An 18,970-nucleotide genomic window follows, 5' to 3' on the forward strand; every position below is an offset into this window, starting at 1 on the left:
AACATGCATGATTAAAGTGGAACTGACTCATTGAATGGAATGCTGTATAATCGTTAAAATGAACAAAACCTACATGTATTAACATGAACTTTCAGACTGAAAAACCGTCCTCACCAATCTCCAAAAAAAAAAAAAAGGAACTTATACGCTATTTACAAGAGACAAGAGACCTACATAAAATGGAACATAAAAAGGTTGAAAAAAAAAGTGGGACAGGAATAGCAAACAAAAAGAAAGTAGGTGCAACAATATTATTTGGCAACTGAACTCAAGGTGAAAAGCATTAAAAGAGACTTAAAACAAAACTAAACATAAGCTATATTGCCTCAAACCTATAGGTATTTAAGTACACACGAATTTAATAAATAAAAAATTTATAGAAATTGTAAACTCAGAATGAGTATAGATGACTTTCACAAATTTTCAGATATCTGTAACCCATGTGGACAAAAAAATATATAGACTTTTTTTTTATAACATACTTAACATGTGATCTATATATAAATTGAGATATGTGTGGCCACCATCAGAGCGCACATATTTTTTGAAATAACAGGAAATAGTCACAAAAATTAACCATATCTAATTGGTCACAAAGAAAATCTTAACAAATTACCAAAAGTAAATACATCCCACATTCACTGATAATAAATGCAACAAAAATCAGAAAATAACAAAAAACAAAAACCCATGTGTTTGAGGGCAGGAGCGGGAAAAATGGAGCCAAAATGGCGTTCAGAGGAAACTTTATAGCTTTAAGTTGCATTTGCTTGAAAATTTTGAATGACTAATAAAAATTACTTTTTTAAGATGTGAAAATGACGTGAAGATCATTTGAGTTAAAATTTGCATATAATGAAATGCACAAGTCTTAAATATTCCATTAATAATACCCACCAGAATAGCTCAACTTAAAATGACTGACCAGACCATATGCTGGTGAATACATGCAGGGACCAGAACTCTCCTACCTCTGGTGTGAGCGCAAAGTGAGTGGTACAGCCACCTCAGGAAAAGGTCTGGTATTTCTTACAAAACTCAGCATATATATACCCTATAAGCCGGAAATTCTACTCCTAGGTATTTACCTAACAGAAATGAAAATAAACTTGCCCACAGAAAACTTGTGTGAGAATATCCATCACAGCTTATTTGTAAGAGTCAAAAGATGCAATCTGCTCACGTGTCCATCAAAAGGAAAATGGATAAACTGACTGGCACTGTCATAGCATGGAACACCATTCAACAACAAAAAGTAGCAGCCTACTGATACATGTACAACATGGATCTATCTTTAATACAATGCTAAGTGAAGGAAGCTGGGCTTAATTGGCTACGTGCTGCAGGATTACATTTCTATGAAGCTCTGAAACACGTAAAACAGGTCCACAGTAGGAAAAAATCAGAACAGTGGTTGCCTGGAGAAGGAGGGGAGTTGACTAGGAAGTTACATGATAGAACTTTCTTTCGCCAGTGACAGGATGTTCTATGCTTGAATAGCAGTTTGGATTGCAGAGGTTTTTGCATTTGTTGCACTTTATTAATGACATACTTAAGATTTGTGCATTTCATTGTACATAAGTTTTAACTCAAAAAAAAGCAATCTTGTTAATGATTCCCACGCTGAAAAATTTCAGGATAAGTGTACAGATATATACAACATGTAAAATGAGTAAAAAAAAAAATAAGATGGATTGATGGATGGAAAGATAGGCAATAAAGCTAGCACAGTATAATGTAAATGGTAGGATCTAGTTGGTAGGTATATGGATTGCATATTACTATAAAACTATTTCTACTTTTCCATGTGTTTAAATTTTTCACAATGAATGTTAGGGAGAAAAGGATATCTTAAAGCATGAAGAAGGTTCTTGACAGGACAATTCAATTTAGATATTAATTTTCCCCAAATTTATCTAAAAATTCATTATAATTCCAATCAAAATACCATTATGAATTTTCAGGGAAGTTAGGGTACTCTTTAATAAGACCCATGAAAACCTATATAATTATTGATACATGACAGAAAAACTTAAATTTCTGTGTGATCAAGAAATAAGACAAATACTTATGAAAAATCATTAAGAAACAATGTAAGGGCGATGGGCAAGGGTCATGAAGAGATGGTTGACAAAGAAGTATGAGTGCCAGGAAACACCTATCCTCCAGCAGGCCTCAGCAGTGATGGGGAGGGAGAACAAAGCAGACGACACCAGTTTTCCTCCTTCCGAGCAGCAAAAGTGAAGATTTAGAAATCAGGTTAGAGGCAAGGAGAAACGAGTCCTCTTAATGGGTGGGAGGGAGCGACCTGTGCATGCCAAGTGCATGTCCACTTTATAAACAGGTGGGTACATCCTGTGCCACTTTTTGCCCTACTCTTCAGAATCCCCCCTAGAGAAACTGTCCACCAGTCTTGGGACACAAACAGGGAAACCACTGTGGGTGTGGAAGCAATGGAAATTCCTGCCACTGCAGGAAAAGTCATGCACTCTGTGGACAGGAAGAAAGATTATCAGGGAAATTTGAAATATACTGACACACTGTTAGTTAAACATCAAATATAATATCATTTATGTAAAAAAGTAGATAAAAGTGAAATACTCTATCTCTCTAGGTACACACAGGTACTAAATGCTGAGAAAGGCCCTGTTTTGGCATACCTATGTGACAATGGAGGCCATCCTGGGGCAAAGGTCAGAGGGACGGGTCAGGGTGAACTTTCACTTTACCAGAACTGTCCAAATTATTTGCAAGAATGTGTTGATTTAATCCATAATTAAAAATGAGAAGAAAATAAGTGTAAAAATATTGTTTTTAAAAATGAAATTTAAATATGTAAATATATTTGTTACTTACATATTTAACAAATTACATTATAATCATATTTATATATATGATATTATATACGAGCCCTGAATGGCTTCTTCCTGCTCCTGACCTGGGTGCAGTGGGACAGAGCTTTCAGCAACTCTCAGCCTCGTCATTTTTGTTCTGTTCGGGCCTTCGATTAGTTTATGTTTGGGGATGTCTCTGTAGTGTATGGCAGGAGGAGGATGGACTTTTTCTGAGCATGAATTTACATCATAAATTAATGAGACTAGATTAGATTTAGAGCTTGAAAAGAGTATAGTCAGTCCTCATTATTTGCGGATTCCATATTATAAAGTATAATGTTTGCCATATATTTATATAAATTATGATCTAAATGTAAAAGAAAATAATAATTCAGTGTTTGAAATGATTTATACCGTTTTCCAAAGTCTTGCAGACATTTCCTTGATGCAATTTCTTCCTTCCTCACTTGAATAATTATTAAGGATTCTCACAAATCGGCCTTGTGTAAGCAGCGCCTGATATGTGCTCAGAGGACCCCAGCCCACCCACCACGTCTCAGTGGCCCAGTGTTTATGAGGCACCGGGAGACATGGATGTGCAAACACTGCTCAACTAGGCAACACACAGTGTGTGCGTCACTGCTCAGAACATTTGGAAGTTCACAGCAGGAAGCTATGGCTCTCCGATATGTCTGGGTAGGAAATGAGGACTCCAACTGCCACTGCTAGCCTCAAACACAGGCTCTAAAGAGTGATTCTCAGGCACATGCTGACATAAGAGGTCCAAAGCGGAATCTTCCAACAACGGACGGCTGTGGTGAAAGGCGCTGTATCAGGAAAGAGACCTGAGTTCACAGCAGGAACTGTTCACAGCTCAATAAAGTCCTTGAGCCAGGCTCCGAACCTTTGACTCCTCATCTTCATCACCGAAGAAGGTTTGAGACCACACCTACAATTGTGGATTGTGCTGGGATTTCAGGAAAAACTGCCTCTCTCGTTCCAAATGTTTTTGGATACCGGGTCCCAGTGGCCCTGGGCAACCTGGTATGCATGCTGATATTCCTACTCTGGAAGGTCATGATCACAGAAGAAACTAGCAATTTCTGTTTTCATGACATCTTCCCTAACATTAAACTGAAAAATACAATTGTTTTCCAGTCCAAATCAAGCACATTGCCATCCTTGTGTGAAGTCCAGCCTTGTGTGAACTTCCAGCAAATTTGGCAAAGACATGTGCTTGCTGGATTTAAAACCTGGATTCTTACATAACGGAAACCCTCAGAGAATGAGAAAATGGTTTGAGGAAAACAGATACTTACTGAAAGTTATGATTTGGGCTGTGTGTTGGACCTAAAAAGAAAAGAGAAGGACACGTTATTAATACTTTGTGATTTGGAGTCAAACTTTTTCCAATCCAGCCAATGGTAGCTGTAGCCAACGGTGCTCATTTGTGGTGAGCTGTCCTCCGCCAGGCTCTGCCCTGCTCAGGAATAGGAAAACCGTGAAGCACGGAGGGGCACTCTGTTTATGCAGAAATGTTTGGATGTATTTTTGGAGTTTTTGTTATCCCTCTCCCCGATCTGATCTCGATTCACGAGATCTATTCTACTAATCAGTGACAGAATGGTCTGCCATTTGTGTGACAGGCTGGGGCATTGCAGAGACCTTCTCACAACTGAGATGAAAGGGGATACACTTCTAGCCATTTAACTCTGTCGCCACCTGTGAACAGAACTGTCATCATCACACTGGGCCAGGTTTCTGTTGGGTGGTAGGTGCTGGACCTCTTGGGGGAGGGGAGACCTCCAGGGCTGTGAGTGGCAGCCTCCCCACAGGGTGACCTTGTGACACATGGCCTGCCCACTAAGTCTCGAAGCTCAGCTTCGAGTATCATGTTCTACATCCAGGTTTAGACCCTCCATCTGTGTCCCTTTTCTTTTATTACCAGTGAATAGGGAGCAGGTTAAGCCGAGAACATGCACAAGGGGAAAGGCCCTGGGGAAAGGCTTTATTGATTTCCTCTCTGCTGGTGTGTGCATGCTCAGTTTCAAACTGCAAATTAATCTTGCACATGGTGGCTGTGATGCTCCCTAGCTGCAAACTAGCAGGCCCACACTGTTGCCACTTACCAAGCCGCACGAACAGGACACCTGTGGCGGTAATGGTCTTCACCCCGTTGGTGGCCACGCACTGGTAGTAGCCAGTGTCCGTTGTGTCCAGGTCTTGGATTCGTAGCCGAGAGCCATACTCTGTCTTCCGGATGATGACACGCCGGGGCTCCTGCACGACTGGGGCATCATTCTTCAGCCATCGCACACTTGGGGGCGGGTTGCCGGCCACCTTGCAGTGCAGAATTGCGGTCTGGCCTTGGACTATGGTGATATTGTTCACTGGCTCCAGAAAGTTCAGAAAGTAACCTGCAAAGGAGAGTGTCACAAAAGAGCAAACTTCAGTGAGGGCTGGAGGGCAGGGCTGCCTGGGCTCCTTCTAGGAGCTGCCTGGGGAAGGCTTCAATTTCTTTCACACACATACAGTACACTCTCATTACTGGCGGTAATTGTGTTCTAGAATGTTGCCAAGAACACTGAATTAAGGAATGTGAAACCACTACTGTGGCTTAGCCTCTGGTCACAGTGTTTACATCAACCTACTACACAGTCTTGTTTTACGTGTTTCTATTTAAAGAGATCTTATTTAATATATATTGTTGATTCACTAGCATTGAGCTCACAGCCAATAGTGCTGCAACTCATGCCTGAAGGAAACTTATCTAGCACCCATTTTCTCCATAAGCGCATCACAGCTCTTCACTGAGGAACACTAGATAGCACTTCAGCACTATTACTGGGGGCATTTTAAACAGTGAAATCACCAACAAAGGTGTGAAAAACATGAAGTGACAGACCATGAAAAGGACACCTGTTTACAGTATGAGCTAAAATGATTAGTCAGAGCATTCCTTCCTTCAGCCTCAGCTGGGAACACGTACGGCAGGCAATTCAAAATTTTCCCTGCTCTGGGCGTTTCTGTGAATGACCGTAAAAGTACATGAGTATTGATTTGAGGTTACAAATACATTTTAGGCAATAGGCGAAATCGCAAATATGGAATCTGCAAATAATGAGGACTGACTATACTTCTCTTTTCAAGCTCTAAATCTAATCCAATCTCACTAATTTATAATGTAAATTCATGCTCAAAAAAGTCCATCCTCCTCCTGCCATACACCACAGAGACATCTCTAAACATAAGCTAATTGAAGGCCTGAACAGAACAAAAATGATGAGGCCGCGAGTTGCTGAAAGCTTTGTCTCACTGCACCCAGGTCAGGAGCAGGAAGAAGCCATCCAGGGCTTGTACTCTGCAGGGAAAACAGGGCCTAAAAGCAGAATACAGAGCAAGCAGGGCTGGAAATGGTGCCCTGCAATGTGGGGCCCCAATTCAATCCAGGGCAGAAGCACTCAGCTGGTCATACAGGCCATGGGGGACAAGAGGAAGTGAAAGAGCCAGTGGAGGAGAGTGGTGTGTGTATGTTGTGTAGTACGTGTGTGTGGTGTGTTTGGTGTTTATATGGAATATGAGTATGGTGTTTGTGTGGTGTATGTGGGTGTGTGGTATGTGTGTCTGTGGTGTGTGTGTGCGCACATGTGTGCATGCATGTGTATGTACGTCAGGGGCTGGGAAGTTACTCTCAAGATAAACATGCATGTGAAACTTCCATAACACATTAAAAAAAAAAAAAAGAAACTAAGGCTAAAAAGACAAAACAAACAATCACCAGGAGGTGGACTCCAGAGATAATTGCGCAATCTGAAGATGACTATAAAATATATTCATTTTCTGAATCTTTTGGCTTGATTTCTGTTTAGTCCTTATTCTTTTAAGAAATGAAGTTGAAATATTGCAAGATGGCATGTCTCTGTTATTTAACTGGATGGAAAATTACAGGATTTCTAGTGGACCCTGGGGCTAAGTTTCACAAGAAGGGTTAGGGCCCCTAGACGTTGAGCGGTAAGAGGTAGCTGAGGGGGCAGGAGGCCGTGGGTTTCAAGATGAAGGGATGGTTTTCCTTCACAAAGGGGAGTGGATAGTTATCTGCCTGGAGAGGGGTCACTAATTTGCACTGATTATTACTGTTAATAGTATCATTAGGTTCTACCTCAATTCTCTTCTAGCTAACCCTATTCTCAATACACTGAATTAAGTTGTAGAAGAGAATTTTTATGGACAACAAAAAGCTGGAGGATAACAACATCAATGACAACCCTCTGAAAAGACAGGCTGAATAAAGCAAGGTGACGTTCCCAATGCATGCTCTTCGTTAACTTAACTGCTCCAGGTTGACCTGGGGAAACCTGCATTCCTGGGGTTCCTGCTCTAGACCCTGTGTCTCTGAATACAAAGTCATATCTGATTTGACAGTTTGAAATGGTTGCTTTGATACAATCTGGGATTCCCAGATTATGGTGAACACATTGTTTCATCATGTTCTGGCCAGGGCCCATCTTAACCAGAGGGTTTCACATGAAGCACTTTCAAGTTGCTTAATAGTCAAATGCCTCATTAAGGTCTTTTTAACACTAAATGCACAGTAGGGCATATAAAATAGTCATCAATTTGTCATTTAAAATAGCAAATGACATATTAAAGTCACAACAATCTCTCTTCCTTGTGGCAAAAGTTTAATTATAATTCTCATCTCTACACTGATGACAAACTGTGACTTTCCAGCAGACCATGCAACACTTTGTGAAAAGACAGTCTGTGCCTCTGAGCTGACTAGCAAAAATCTGAAGGAGCATATCCAGAGATTCTGAGGGCCAGGACACGGTGGTCACTGCTGACTGTCATCTCATCCATTTGGGGGGCTTGGCTCCAGAGTCATTCTGCCACCACCTCCCTCCGTTTTTAGGGCATTTGTGTACATCAACTTGGGATATCTCTATTGATCAGCTACATATCTTGAAAGATATAGAAGAAACATTTGTCTAGAAAGGGAGGCGAGTGGTTAGAGAAGAAAGCTAAGAACATTCCTTTGTACAACTTAGGACACCAGGGGAGAAAGTGGGACTGTCCAATTACCATAAAGAGACTATCTATTTCTTTGCAAGAATATCTTTTTTACACTGAATGGGTATGGAAACATGGAATTCTTCTTTATCGTTCCCCTCAACAGCTTCTTCTATACCCTTCATTGACAAGATGACAACGGTTTAGATATAGGTTTTCAGTGTCCCCCACGAAGACTCTTTTTTCAGAACTACAGACTAGGAAAGATAATCTCCTGCCAATTCTGCATGGACAGCTTGGTGTCAATCTCTATTTAACTTTGTGAAACCATCCACTGGAATTAGAACAAGGCTTAGTTCAGAAATGGTGCCAGTATTTCCCTTTTAGATGCTTTAGTTATAATAGCTAACATGGGCTGAAGAAATCTACATGTGTTGGAATCAAGTACCTTACACAGTTGATTTAATTATCGAAGTGCTCTTATTTATCTATTTACATGACATAGTCGAAATAAGCAAATCCATACAAAATACGCAAAACAGAAAACAAAGTAGTGGTTGCCAGAGGCTGAGGGAGGGGAAATTAAGGAATGACTCTTAGTGAGAATGGGGTCTTCCTTTGGGGTGATGAAAATGTCTGAAACTAGATAGTGATGATGGCTGTACATTACGACATTATAAATGTAGTCCTGGGGTCAGGAAGTGCCCCCTGAGGAGTATGGGCAAGGTCACACCAGGTAGACCAACCACATAAAATCAGGAGGGGAGCGGAGGCATCAAGCAAAGGGGAGGAGACCACTGTGTACTGCCAATTACCCTCAGCTTTGCGCAGGCCTTGGAGTAAGACTACCACTGATTTCCTCTGAGCCCGAGGCGCCCCATTTATGAAGATCCCCTTCACTCTCAACTAGATGAACACTCAGCATGAAGCGACACCTTCCTCAGTTTACAGAAAACAAAGGAGAATCTAGTGAAGTGATCTAGTCTACATGTGGGGTTCCTACCAATTCTTGATTTTACACTGTCTAAACCAGTGGGGCAAATCTTTCTTCACATCGGGATCACCTGGGAGCTTATAAAAATCATCCACTTGTACCCTATGGCAATTAACTCCCAGTCAGTGCCTGGGCAATGGCATCTGACAAAAGCCCTTAAGCGTGTGGCCTGGGCTGAGAACCGTTATTCCAAAGGGCTGAGGACAAAGAAAAGCTGTAGTTTCAGTGAACTAGACCAATCCAATAATGAACACAGAGCAGACCAGAAACAACACTGAGAAGAAGCATCACTGGAGGGTAATACTGGGATTGGAAAGCACATTCCTAAATGGCAGGCACCTATACTTGGGGAGTCTCCAGATGCAGTGGCATGCAGAAGGCCTGTCCAGCTGGGAATGGACAGGGCGCAATCTCCATGGATGGCACCCACGTCCTAATCTAGGCCTTGAATCAGCCTCCTTCATATTCTATAGGCCACTCAGAGAGACTAAAACCATAGATCGATATCATAACTTCATAAATTCATAGCTCCTTCCCTAGGGGGTTTAGCAAAACTTAGACTTCAGGAAGAAAGTAAGTAGATGGATAATGGAGAAAAGCTAATTTATATCCATGGTATTAATGCTTCTATAATTCTCTCTACCCTTCCCATACTCTCCCCCACAGGAAGTGGGGGTGGGTCCCTTGCTCTTCCTAAAACACACCCAGCTTGCCCCTCATTGTGCTTGGCCGAGAATATCCTGTCCTCCAATTTTTGCTATTTCTCAAGAGAAAGTCTCTGCCAAAATGTTAATGCCACAGAGGGTGTTTCCCTGGCTGTCACCTAAAACAACCTCCCCGCCATTTCTAACCTTGCCCCCATCCCACTGATCTTGGTCTGTTGCTGTGGCAACATCACATCTGTTCAATTATGATGACTAAAATATATTTAGACATCAAGAATAACAAATGTTACTTTTTGGGCTAGTTTCTCAAACTTAATTTGGAATCATCCTGACAAGCTCATTTAAAAATTAGGGCTTTGATAGAGAACTGCTTTTATAGATGATTTGTATAAAACTGCCCTCTTGACAATACTGAGAAAGCAAAGTCTATGTCACTGTTCCAGACCTTTTCATCTATTCAGAAAAGCATTATCATTTTCTTCATATAGATTTTCACATTTTTAGGCAGTTTTCTAGGTATTTTGTAATTTTCCTTACTATTCTGTGAATTGGTTTTACTTCTATTATTTCCACATAAGTGGTTTAAGGCTTACAGGAAAACTATCAGATGTCTATATATTGTACTAATTTCTTATTGCTGTTGTAAAAATTAGCACAAATTAACAGAGTAAAACAACACAAATTTACTATCTTACACTTCAGGAGGTCAGAAGTCCTAAATTCAAGGTGTCGCAGGACTGCGTTCCTTCTGGAGGCTCTGGGAGAGTCTTTTCCTTTGCCTTTCTTGGCTCCTGGAGGCCACCGCATGCCCTGGCTCCTGGCACCTTCCTCGCTTCACTACCACCTCTGCTTCTTGTCACACCTCCAAGTAGTGACTCTGATCTTCCTGCCTACCCCTTACAAGGGCCTCTGTGGTCACACTGGGCCCACCTGGATCACCCAGGATCATTTCTCGTCTCAAAATCCTTAACTTAATCCCATCTGCAAAGTCACTGCGTCATGAAAGGTGACATGTTCATCAGTTCCAGGGATTACAATGTGGGCATCTTGAGAGCCATTATTCTGTCCACCATGTATACTTTGCTTTTATCTTGCCATTTTACTGAGCTATATTATTAGTTCAACTAAAGCCCATCTTTCCCTCATTTCTCTCTCTCTCTCCAGAAAACTGGTATGCACTATTCCAACACATATTTGCATTAGTTCATATTTTTAGAAATTTTCTCTGGAAGAACATCTTTGCTAGTTTTTTTTTTTTCCCCCCACTCAAAGCCAGCCTGGGATTTATCTGTTATTGCAGTTCATTTATTTTAATTACTGTATAATGTTCCATTATACAAGCAATCCACAATTTCTTTATCCATTTCCCATTTGAGGGGCAGTAAGTTGTTCCCACAGTTTTTCTAGTTCACACAAGTGTTTAATGACCACCTGTATACATCTCACCCTGAACATGTACAAAAGTACCTCAAAAGTATACACCTGGAGGCAGAAGTGCTAAGCCATAGAGCCTTGAAATCTTTCATTTCTCTAGGTCTCAGAAGAGCTCGAAACCATTTGTACTCTACTAACAATGTCTTAAAAAGTATTGCCCCACGACTTTGCCAGCATTTGCTGTTTGGGGCTTTAAAATGTTTGCCAATCTGACATATGCTAATTTTTTAGTTTCCATATTAAGAATTCCTCATGAGCTTGAGCATCTTTTGGAAAGTTTTTGGTCATCGGGGCTCTCCTTCTGTAGCTGTCTGTTCAAATCTTTACACTGTGGCTCTTTTCTAACTTCTGCAGTTAATGAATTTTCTTTTTCCTTTTCTAATTTATGTGTCAATGAAGTAAAATTTCCCTTCAACTTCTTTAGCAATCTAATAAATTCTTTAGCAATCTAATAATTTTTTTCTTTTAGCTATGAATTATTAAAAGTGCTTTCATCACACTGTTTTCACAAAGCATAGCCTGTGTGGTAATGACTCTTTGACAGCACTGAAATATGCTTTGTGGCTAGTGTAGCATCAATTCCTGTAAATGCTCCACATCTGATTGCTAAGAATGCATTTTCTCTAATTGCTTAGTGCAGGTGTTATGTGTACACACCCACTAGATTAAGCTTGTCAATTTTGTTGTTCAAATTGTTAATGTTCTTATCTATTAGAATTTGGCAGTTCCCAACATTTTTGGCACCAGGGACCAGTGCTCCTATGAGAATCTCATGCCTGATGATCTGAGGTGGAGCTGAGGTGGAGATGCTAGCACTAGAGCAGCTGCAAATACCGATGAGGCTTTGCTGGCTCACTCGCCTGCCACTCACCTCCTGCTGTGCGGCCCGGTTCCTAATGGCCTATGGGCTGGTGTATTAGATTCAATGAGTTATATGTCAGCTGCTTCTGTATTTATCAAACAGCTACTGGTAATTCTGTCAAGTTGTATTGCTGGGTGCAATAAACTTCAGGTTTATTTCATCATTTGGTCCTTATATCATTATGTAAGGCTTTTGTCTAAAAAGACCATTCTGTCTGATATTAATGTAGCTATTTCAGGGTACTTTGATTAACACAGTCCTACTCTTTATTTTTAATTTTTAAATCATTTTAATGATTATATATTATACATGAATCTTGTAAAAATAACAACTTAACATGTTATTATGAATCTATATGTAGTCATCTATGAGTTTTTAACTGATGGGTTTTATTTTTAATGTTTTTATTTTGTCTCTTAATTTCCTTTCCTATTTTTTACTGTTTTTTCTTTATTTTCCCTTTTCTTGTTTGAAAGTTATACTTAAATGGCTAATCAGTCTCCCAAATACAATCAAATACAAGCACTCTGAAATGTTGTGAGCTGCAATGATCCCCAAACCACCACGGCTTTGAGTTACTGCTTCCCAATGCTTTAGTTACTGTTTTTAAGCCCCATGTGGTCATTATTATTGACGATTTTTACTATACTAACAGAGTCATTTAGATTGCTGACCTATTTACCAAGTTCTTTCTTTGTCAACACTGCCTGCATCTCACTCCTTCCTCCCAATTATAGTCATCCTTCTCTGGATAAAGCACTGAGGCTGTAAACACTTAGTCTTGGTCTGAAAATACCTGTTAATTTACCCTTTAGTAACAGTTTAGCTGGGTACAGAAGTCTAGACTGGCAATTACAGTACCATCTTCTGGGTTTTGCAGTTACTATTGCAAGTCTTGCCAGTTCTTGTTCTTTTGCGAGTAATCTGACCTTTCTTCTTCTTCTCTTAGGCTACTTTGCATATTTCCCCTTTGTCTTTGCCATTTTAAAGTATTGCCAACTGTGAATTTATTTTTATTTTAGCCTCCTTGGGCCTCAGTGCCAATCCTAATATCTGAAGATTTGTGCCATCCATCAGTTGTGTAAAATTCTCCACCAAAATCTCCTGAAATATTGTTTCTCCCTTTCCCTTTATTTCTCCTTTGAAATCTCTCTCTAGATATATGCTGAACTTCCTCATGTGATTCCTCATGCCCTTTACCTACTTTTATGTTCCCTGTCCTTTATTTTTATCTTTAGCTATCAACGATCTACTCCTTAACCTGAAGTTTCTCATTTCATCAACTGTAATTTTCATTTCAAGAAGGTTTACTTGGTTCCTTTATTCTTCCTTTATCTTTAATCCTTTGGGGTTTACTGTTTGCTAACTCCCCACTCACCCTGGGCCTCTCCAAGTGTGCTTTGTAATTTTTCACTGTCTGGCTGGTTTTCCTATGGGACTCCCTGGATGCCCAGGTCCCTGTGACAGGCAGTGCCAAGTCTCCACGTGAAGGCTGGGGCTCGGGATTTCCCAAAAACATTCCAGTCATGTAGATTTGGTTTCCCGAGGTGTGGTTCCAAGTTTGAATGCTCATGAGGAGAACACCTGTGTCTCCCACCTGGAGCCAGGGCCGAGGCACTCACTGGGCTTATGGGTGAAACCGCTCCTATCCCAGGACTGCAGCCCCCAGGACTCCTGGCTTTCTATGGAGGCTTATCCACAACACCTCTGTTCTCCAGACCTCCTGGGTTCCCTTCCGACTTGATGTTAAAACCCAGGGCTCCGATACAGCTGAGCCTAGCAGCATGGTTTCTGTAGCAGGGCTGATATTTCACAGGCCTTGTATTAGGGTACAAGAAACGTAAACATCTTCATTTTCCTAAAACCAAACTTGATTTTTGTCTCAATCCCTTATTTCTCCTGATTGAAAGATAAATACATGCAATTCCCAGTGAAATCAGTAACTTCAATGTATTTATTTTTTCATATAATCTCACTCAGGATTTTCCTATTCCTGGGTATTCTCTCTAGAGGAGCATTTGCGTTCTGGGGGGTTATTCTAGCATCGAAGCATTGGAGGACCTGACAAATGTGCAGATGCCCTTTGCCCACACTAGCTTTGCTGAAGTGTCCATGTCTTTTATAGGTGCTCCTTCTCCTCTGGCACCCAGATGCATCAACATCTGCTCCACAGCCACATGGTGGCACCACCTGTCACTTTTGGGCAACCTATGTCAGAACTGCATGATATCTTCAGAACTGCCTCGGGTAAACTTTTTCCCAGGATAACTAGTCTGTTCTTTAAGGCTGCCAAGGAAGTGGGACCAACTCAAGTGATTCCTGCCTCAGCACCCAGTATGCCACAATTCTGTTTCATTTCTATTCCTGGCTCCTAGGCAGTTCTCCATCTCTCTTGCAAGTTCATCTAAGCATTCACATTTTTGACTAATATCTGATTGAACACTTACATGTAATTTAAGAAGGAGAGTGGCCAAGTTAGTTTGTCCACTCTTTCTAAATGTTATGAATTCTCTGGAGACCAAAATAAAAGCTAGAAAGTAAGTTCTCTAAAGATGAAGCACCACACTGCTCTCTCCCTTCACAGCCAGCCATTTAATTTCTTGGCTTCATTTCTCTCATGTGCAAAATACGGGATTTGTACTAACCAGTGCTAAGCTCCCCACTAGCTCACACAGGCTTCCTCGAGAGCTGCCCCAAACCTCTCCAGGCATGACTGAACAGGCCTCGAGGAGTCAGGCATAGCAACTGAGAACTAGGCTCACCTGGATACAGCATCAGCGAGGAGAACAGAAGTCTCCACTTTTAATTACCCAAGAGGGTTCCCCTTCTTAACAGCAGGGTGACTTTTATGACGGACATTGATGGATTCCATCTCCCCGCTGCCCAGGCCAGCTCTCTGCTCACCCCCGACTCTGGACAGTGGAGCTGAGTCCAAGCATGAAGACACACTGGTGGCAGAGGGGACAGGAGGACCCATGACCGGGAACACCCTTCTGGCTTCAGAGTCACATCGATGCTTAGTGATTTTTTTTTAAATCCCAACCAACCATCCATCCACACATTCACCAACTCAGTCAGATTACTTAGGTGTTTGAGGGTCTGCTTGTTGACCAGGCCACACTGACAGGTCTGGGAAGGAGATAAAGAAAGCCTTATCTATGAGGGGTAACAAGGTCATAGGGTTTTGATTGGTGGAAAACAAAACAGACAACCTGCCTGGAAGGGCAGGTGACTAGGAGACCCTGAGAGCCCCAGGAAGGAAATAAAGATGCTCTTCCAGGGTTAAGTATTTATAGGTCAATAAATCAGATGGGGGTGGTGGCAGTGGGACACTCCTCCTCAGACTCTCCCACTGAGCTGTCTAGTGGTCTGCATAGGGCCAGTTGTATAAAATAGAATAGGGTTTGCTGAGCAAGAGAGCAACAGGGGAAGGAGAAGAGGGTATGAGATTAGAAAGAATGAGAATCAGAGAGAATGAGAAAAACAGGAGGAAGTGAAATAAAAGGAACTGAGAGATAGAGAAAAGTACCTGAGTGTTTGCACTTTTGGAGAAGGGTACTGGGCAGTGAACTGTGTCCCCCAAAGATGTATGCTGGAATTCTGATCCCTGGAACCTGTAAATGGCACCTTATTTGTATCACTGCAAATGCTATCAAGATGAGGTCATATGGGGGTCCCTTCTCCAATAGTTAGTGTCCTTATAAGGACATTTGAACACAGGCACACAGAGAAGGCCATGTGACAACAAAGGCAGAGAGGAGAATGATGCTGCCACAAGCCATGAAACTGTAAAGACTGCCAGCAATAGAAGCTAGGAGAGAGGCACACGACAGTTTCTCTCTGAGAGCTTCCAGAAGGAACCAACCTTGCCAACACTTTGATTTGGGACTTCCAGTCTCCACGACTGTGAGAAAATAAGCTCCTATTGTTTAAGGTACCTAGTCTGTGAAGCTTTGTTATGACAGCCCTCTGAAAGTAATGGAGAGGGGCAGAAGGACTGAAGGTAGGAAACAGCTCAAAAAACCAAGATCTACACACAGTATGACACTCATATCCTCACAAAGGGACAGGGCCATGAATGAACACACACACAGATACAGAGAGGTGAAATGTGTACACACAGAAACATACACACACACACATACCAGAGACAGCCATAAGACAACCACACATGAATAAGCCCATTGCAGTGTTTAAGCCCAAGGAGCTGAGGAAGAAGAATCATCACTGCCTTCTCTGCCACTTCAGTAGGAAGGATAGCTGTTGACAATACTGGCCAGACGACAGTAGCCTCCAGTTGCCATGACTCCATCCCAGCTGCGGCACTGGTGGTAGAAGCTACCCAAGGAAAGCGAGAGGGGTTTGAGAGGGGACCCTGGGAAGGAGAGATAAAGAGGAAGACTTAGAGGTAAAAATCAGCCAGGTGCATCCCTGCCCTTCCCAGGTAGGCTCACATGCACCCCTGTCCAAGGCCCCTGTCCCCAATCTCAGCCCTGGACAACACTACTCTGAACACTTTGAAACCTCTTATCTGTGGGTCAGGGTTTTCTCCTAGCACCATTCGGTTTGACCACATCCCAGAGAAACCAATGGGTACTGCAAATTCACAGCTGGCAGGTCAGGGGTACTCAACAAATGGCCTTCACCTTGAGAGTGTCACAGGCTCAGAGCCTGGAAACCCCATGTGAGCTCTGTCCAGAGGAAGTTGGGAAACATTTTAGGCCTTCTGTACACTTCCCCAGGTTACAATAATGGGCCAAGGGACAGTCAGCGAGGAACTGCAGGGGCCCAGACTTACAGCTCAGCCTGGGCCCATGTTCCCAGTCATAGACTTAACATGGTATCTGCAATTAACGTGCTGTTTTCAATTTTACCCCATCAGCTGTGGAGACTTTCACTCTATAGTAAACTCCAGGAAACAATCTCAATCTCTCTCAATCTCTCTCAATCTCTCTCTCTCTCTTTCCCCCCTTCCCTTTCTCCTTCCCTCTCTCCCTCACCTTCTCTCGCTCTCTCTCTCTCTCGCTCTCTCTCTCTCTCTCTCACACACACACACACACACACACACCCCAAGAGTTCCAAAATAAATCAGAAATGCACCTAAAATATATGCTGTTCAATCCATATATCCTACATGAATTAGGAACCAACACTCAGTAAACAGAGAACAGGCTTTGTTTCCATTGTCAATGTGGTGACCTCAGCTGACTGCTTTGTTTTCTCTGTTCAAGGAAATTTTAGTTCAGCTCCACAGCACAGCATGTTGCAAATAGCATGGGACAGCTTGGTGAGTAGGCATTGGTTCTTGCTCTGGAATTTAGAGTGCCCTTGAGATCACCTATAACTGCAATGTGTCCTCCTCCAACAGGGAGAGTCAGAAACTCTCCTCCTGGTTTCTGCGTGGCCAGTAAGCAGCTCTCCTCAGGCCGGAGACACGGCCCGCCAGGTCTGCTGTGGGAAGCTGCAGAATGGACACGACCAGCACCACCTGCCTGGCCTCTCAGAAATTATCCACTTCCCACAAACATTCCACAGTACTGATTTTACAAAATCTTAGATGTGTGACATATGCACTTAAAGAATGGCCTTGGAACAAAAGAGCAAATGGTTTCTAGGCCCAATGTACTCTTTTGTAATAACAATAACAAATCGTGTGTCTAATGTAGCAAGGAACACAAAACTCCTGTTAAATGTCCACTCCCATGTTACACAGTACTATAACCAGAGTCGGGTTTAATCCTAATGACAGTACTTTGGCATATGGAAATTTCGGGCAAACTTTTCAATTCTAAATCACAAAGTCTTTTGTGTTCATTTTCTCTTCTAGATAGGCTTTTTGCTCTGGGATCTCTATCTCTCAATACTAACCACCAATTAATTGCACATTAAGTGGTCAATACTGGCACAGTGCATCTGAATAAAAAAGCTCAGGCAGAGTGGTTATATCACTCACTAATGACCTGGTCTGCCAACCATTTTCACCTGCCTGCAATTTTACAGATGTGTGGGCATCATAAATGGTAAGTGGATTAAAGAATAAGCTCATACAATCCATACAACTATTATTACATTTTATATATGATTTAAACCAAATGTGACCAAGCAGTGATAGTCTCAGAAGCCCTTTAAACAAAAACGCACATGGATAATGAATATGGCACTGCCAGATCAATTCCTATCACTGAGGGTATGGGGGGGGGCGGTGCACAGGAAGGAAGGCTAGAGGGAATCCCCTTTTGTGCAAGAGCCATAACCTAAAAGAAAGTAAATCACGCTGCAGGACAAGAGAACTGGGCTGCACTGGAATATAGGGCCCCTGGGTTTCCCTGAGACTCCCTAGGGACTGCTCACTAGAATCCTGTCCCCCAAGGGGCTGCTTAGGTATCCACACCTGGAAACTGATCTCCAACAACGATCACAATTGTGATGACAAAAAATGGCATCAGCATCCAGCCACTGTTTCCTGGGTAAGTGCTGTCTCCTAGGCCCTTCTCATCCCTCCAATGGCTGGGGGGTGACATGAGGCCCAGAGCAGTGCGCTGGCCCCAATAGGAAGGTGAAGCCGCCATGCAATCCAGGTCTGTCTTCTGGGCAAACCAAGCTCAGACTGCTGCATTCTCCATACTACACTGCCCCATGCTGCCACCATGGGGAAAAGGCCAGGCTGCTGTGGCTTTCTGCTTCCTTCTCTACAGTAAGTTTTCACCTAATGTCCTTGATAGGTTCTGTGAAATTTAGTGAAAGGGTGTATAACAAAACCAACTTTATCATAAGCTAATTGATATAAACAAGAGTTAAGTTCCTACGGCATCGCATCAAAGTCATAACAAAACGACACTGACTCAAACAACATTATTCGAAGACCTGGTGTACCGCCCTTCTACAAGCATTTGTATAAGGGTGTAACAAAACCAACTTTATCATAAGCTAATTGATATAAACAAGAGTTAAGTTCCTACGGCATCGCATCAAAGTCATAACAAAACGACACTGACTCAAACAACATTATTCGAAGACCTGGTGTACCGCCCTTCTCTACTAAGTTTTCACCTAATGTCCTTGATAGGTTCTGTGAAATTTAGTGAAAGGGTGTATAACAAAACCAACTTTATCATAAGCTAATTGATATAAACAAGAGTTAAGTTCCTACGGCATCGCATCAAAGTCATAT

At 42.0% G+C, this 18,970-nt stretch overlaps 1 protein-coding gene across 1 annotated transcript in view; it reads right to left on the reverse strand.

Annotated features, from left to right (window-relative positions):
- Positions 1-18,970, reverse strand: part of ROR2 (receptor tyrosine kinase like orphan receptor 2) — a 73,199-nt gene that overhangs the window by 28,181 nt on the left and 26,048 nt on the right. Inside the window, exons 3-4 of the mRNA XM_006914931.2 lie at positions 4,964-5,251; positions 4,154-4,184 (exon numbers count right to left, since the gene is read on the reverse strand). Coding sequence (XP_006914993.1) covers positions 4,154-4,184; positions 4,964-5,251 — 319 coding nt within the window. The remainder of the gene's footprint in view (positions 1-4,153; positions 4,185-4,963; positions 5,252-18,970) is intronic.

This window comes from Pteropus alecto, unplaced genomic scaffold (genome assembly GCF_000325575.1).
Source record: "Pteropus alecto unplaced genomic scaffold, ASM32557v1 scaffold256, whole genome shotgun sequence".
Lineage (NCBI taxonomy): Eukaryota > Metazoa > Chordata > Mammalia > Chiroptera > Pteropodidae > Pteropus > Pteropus alecto.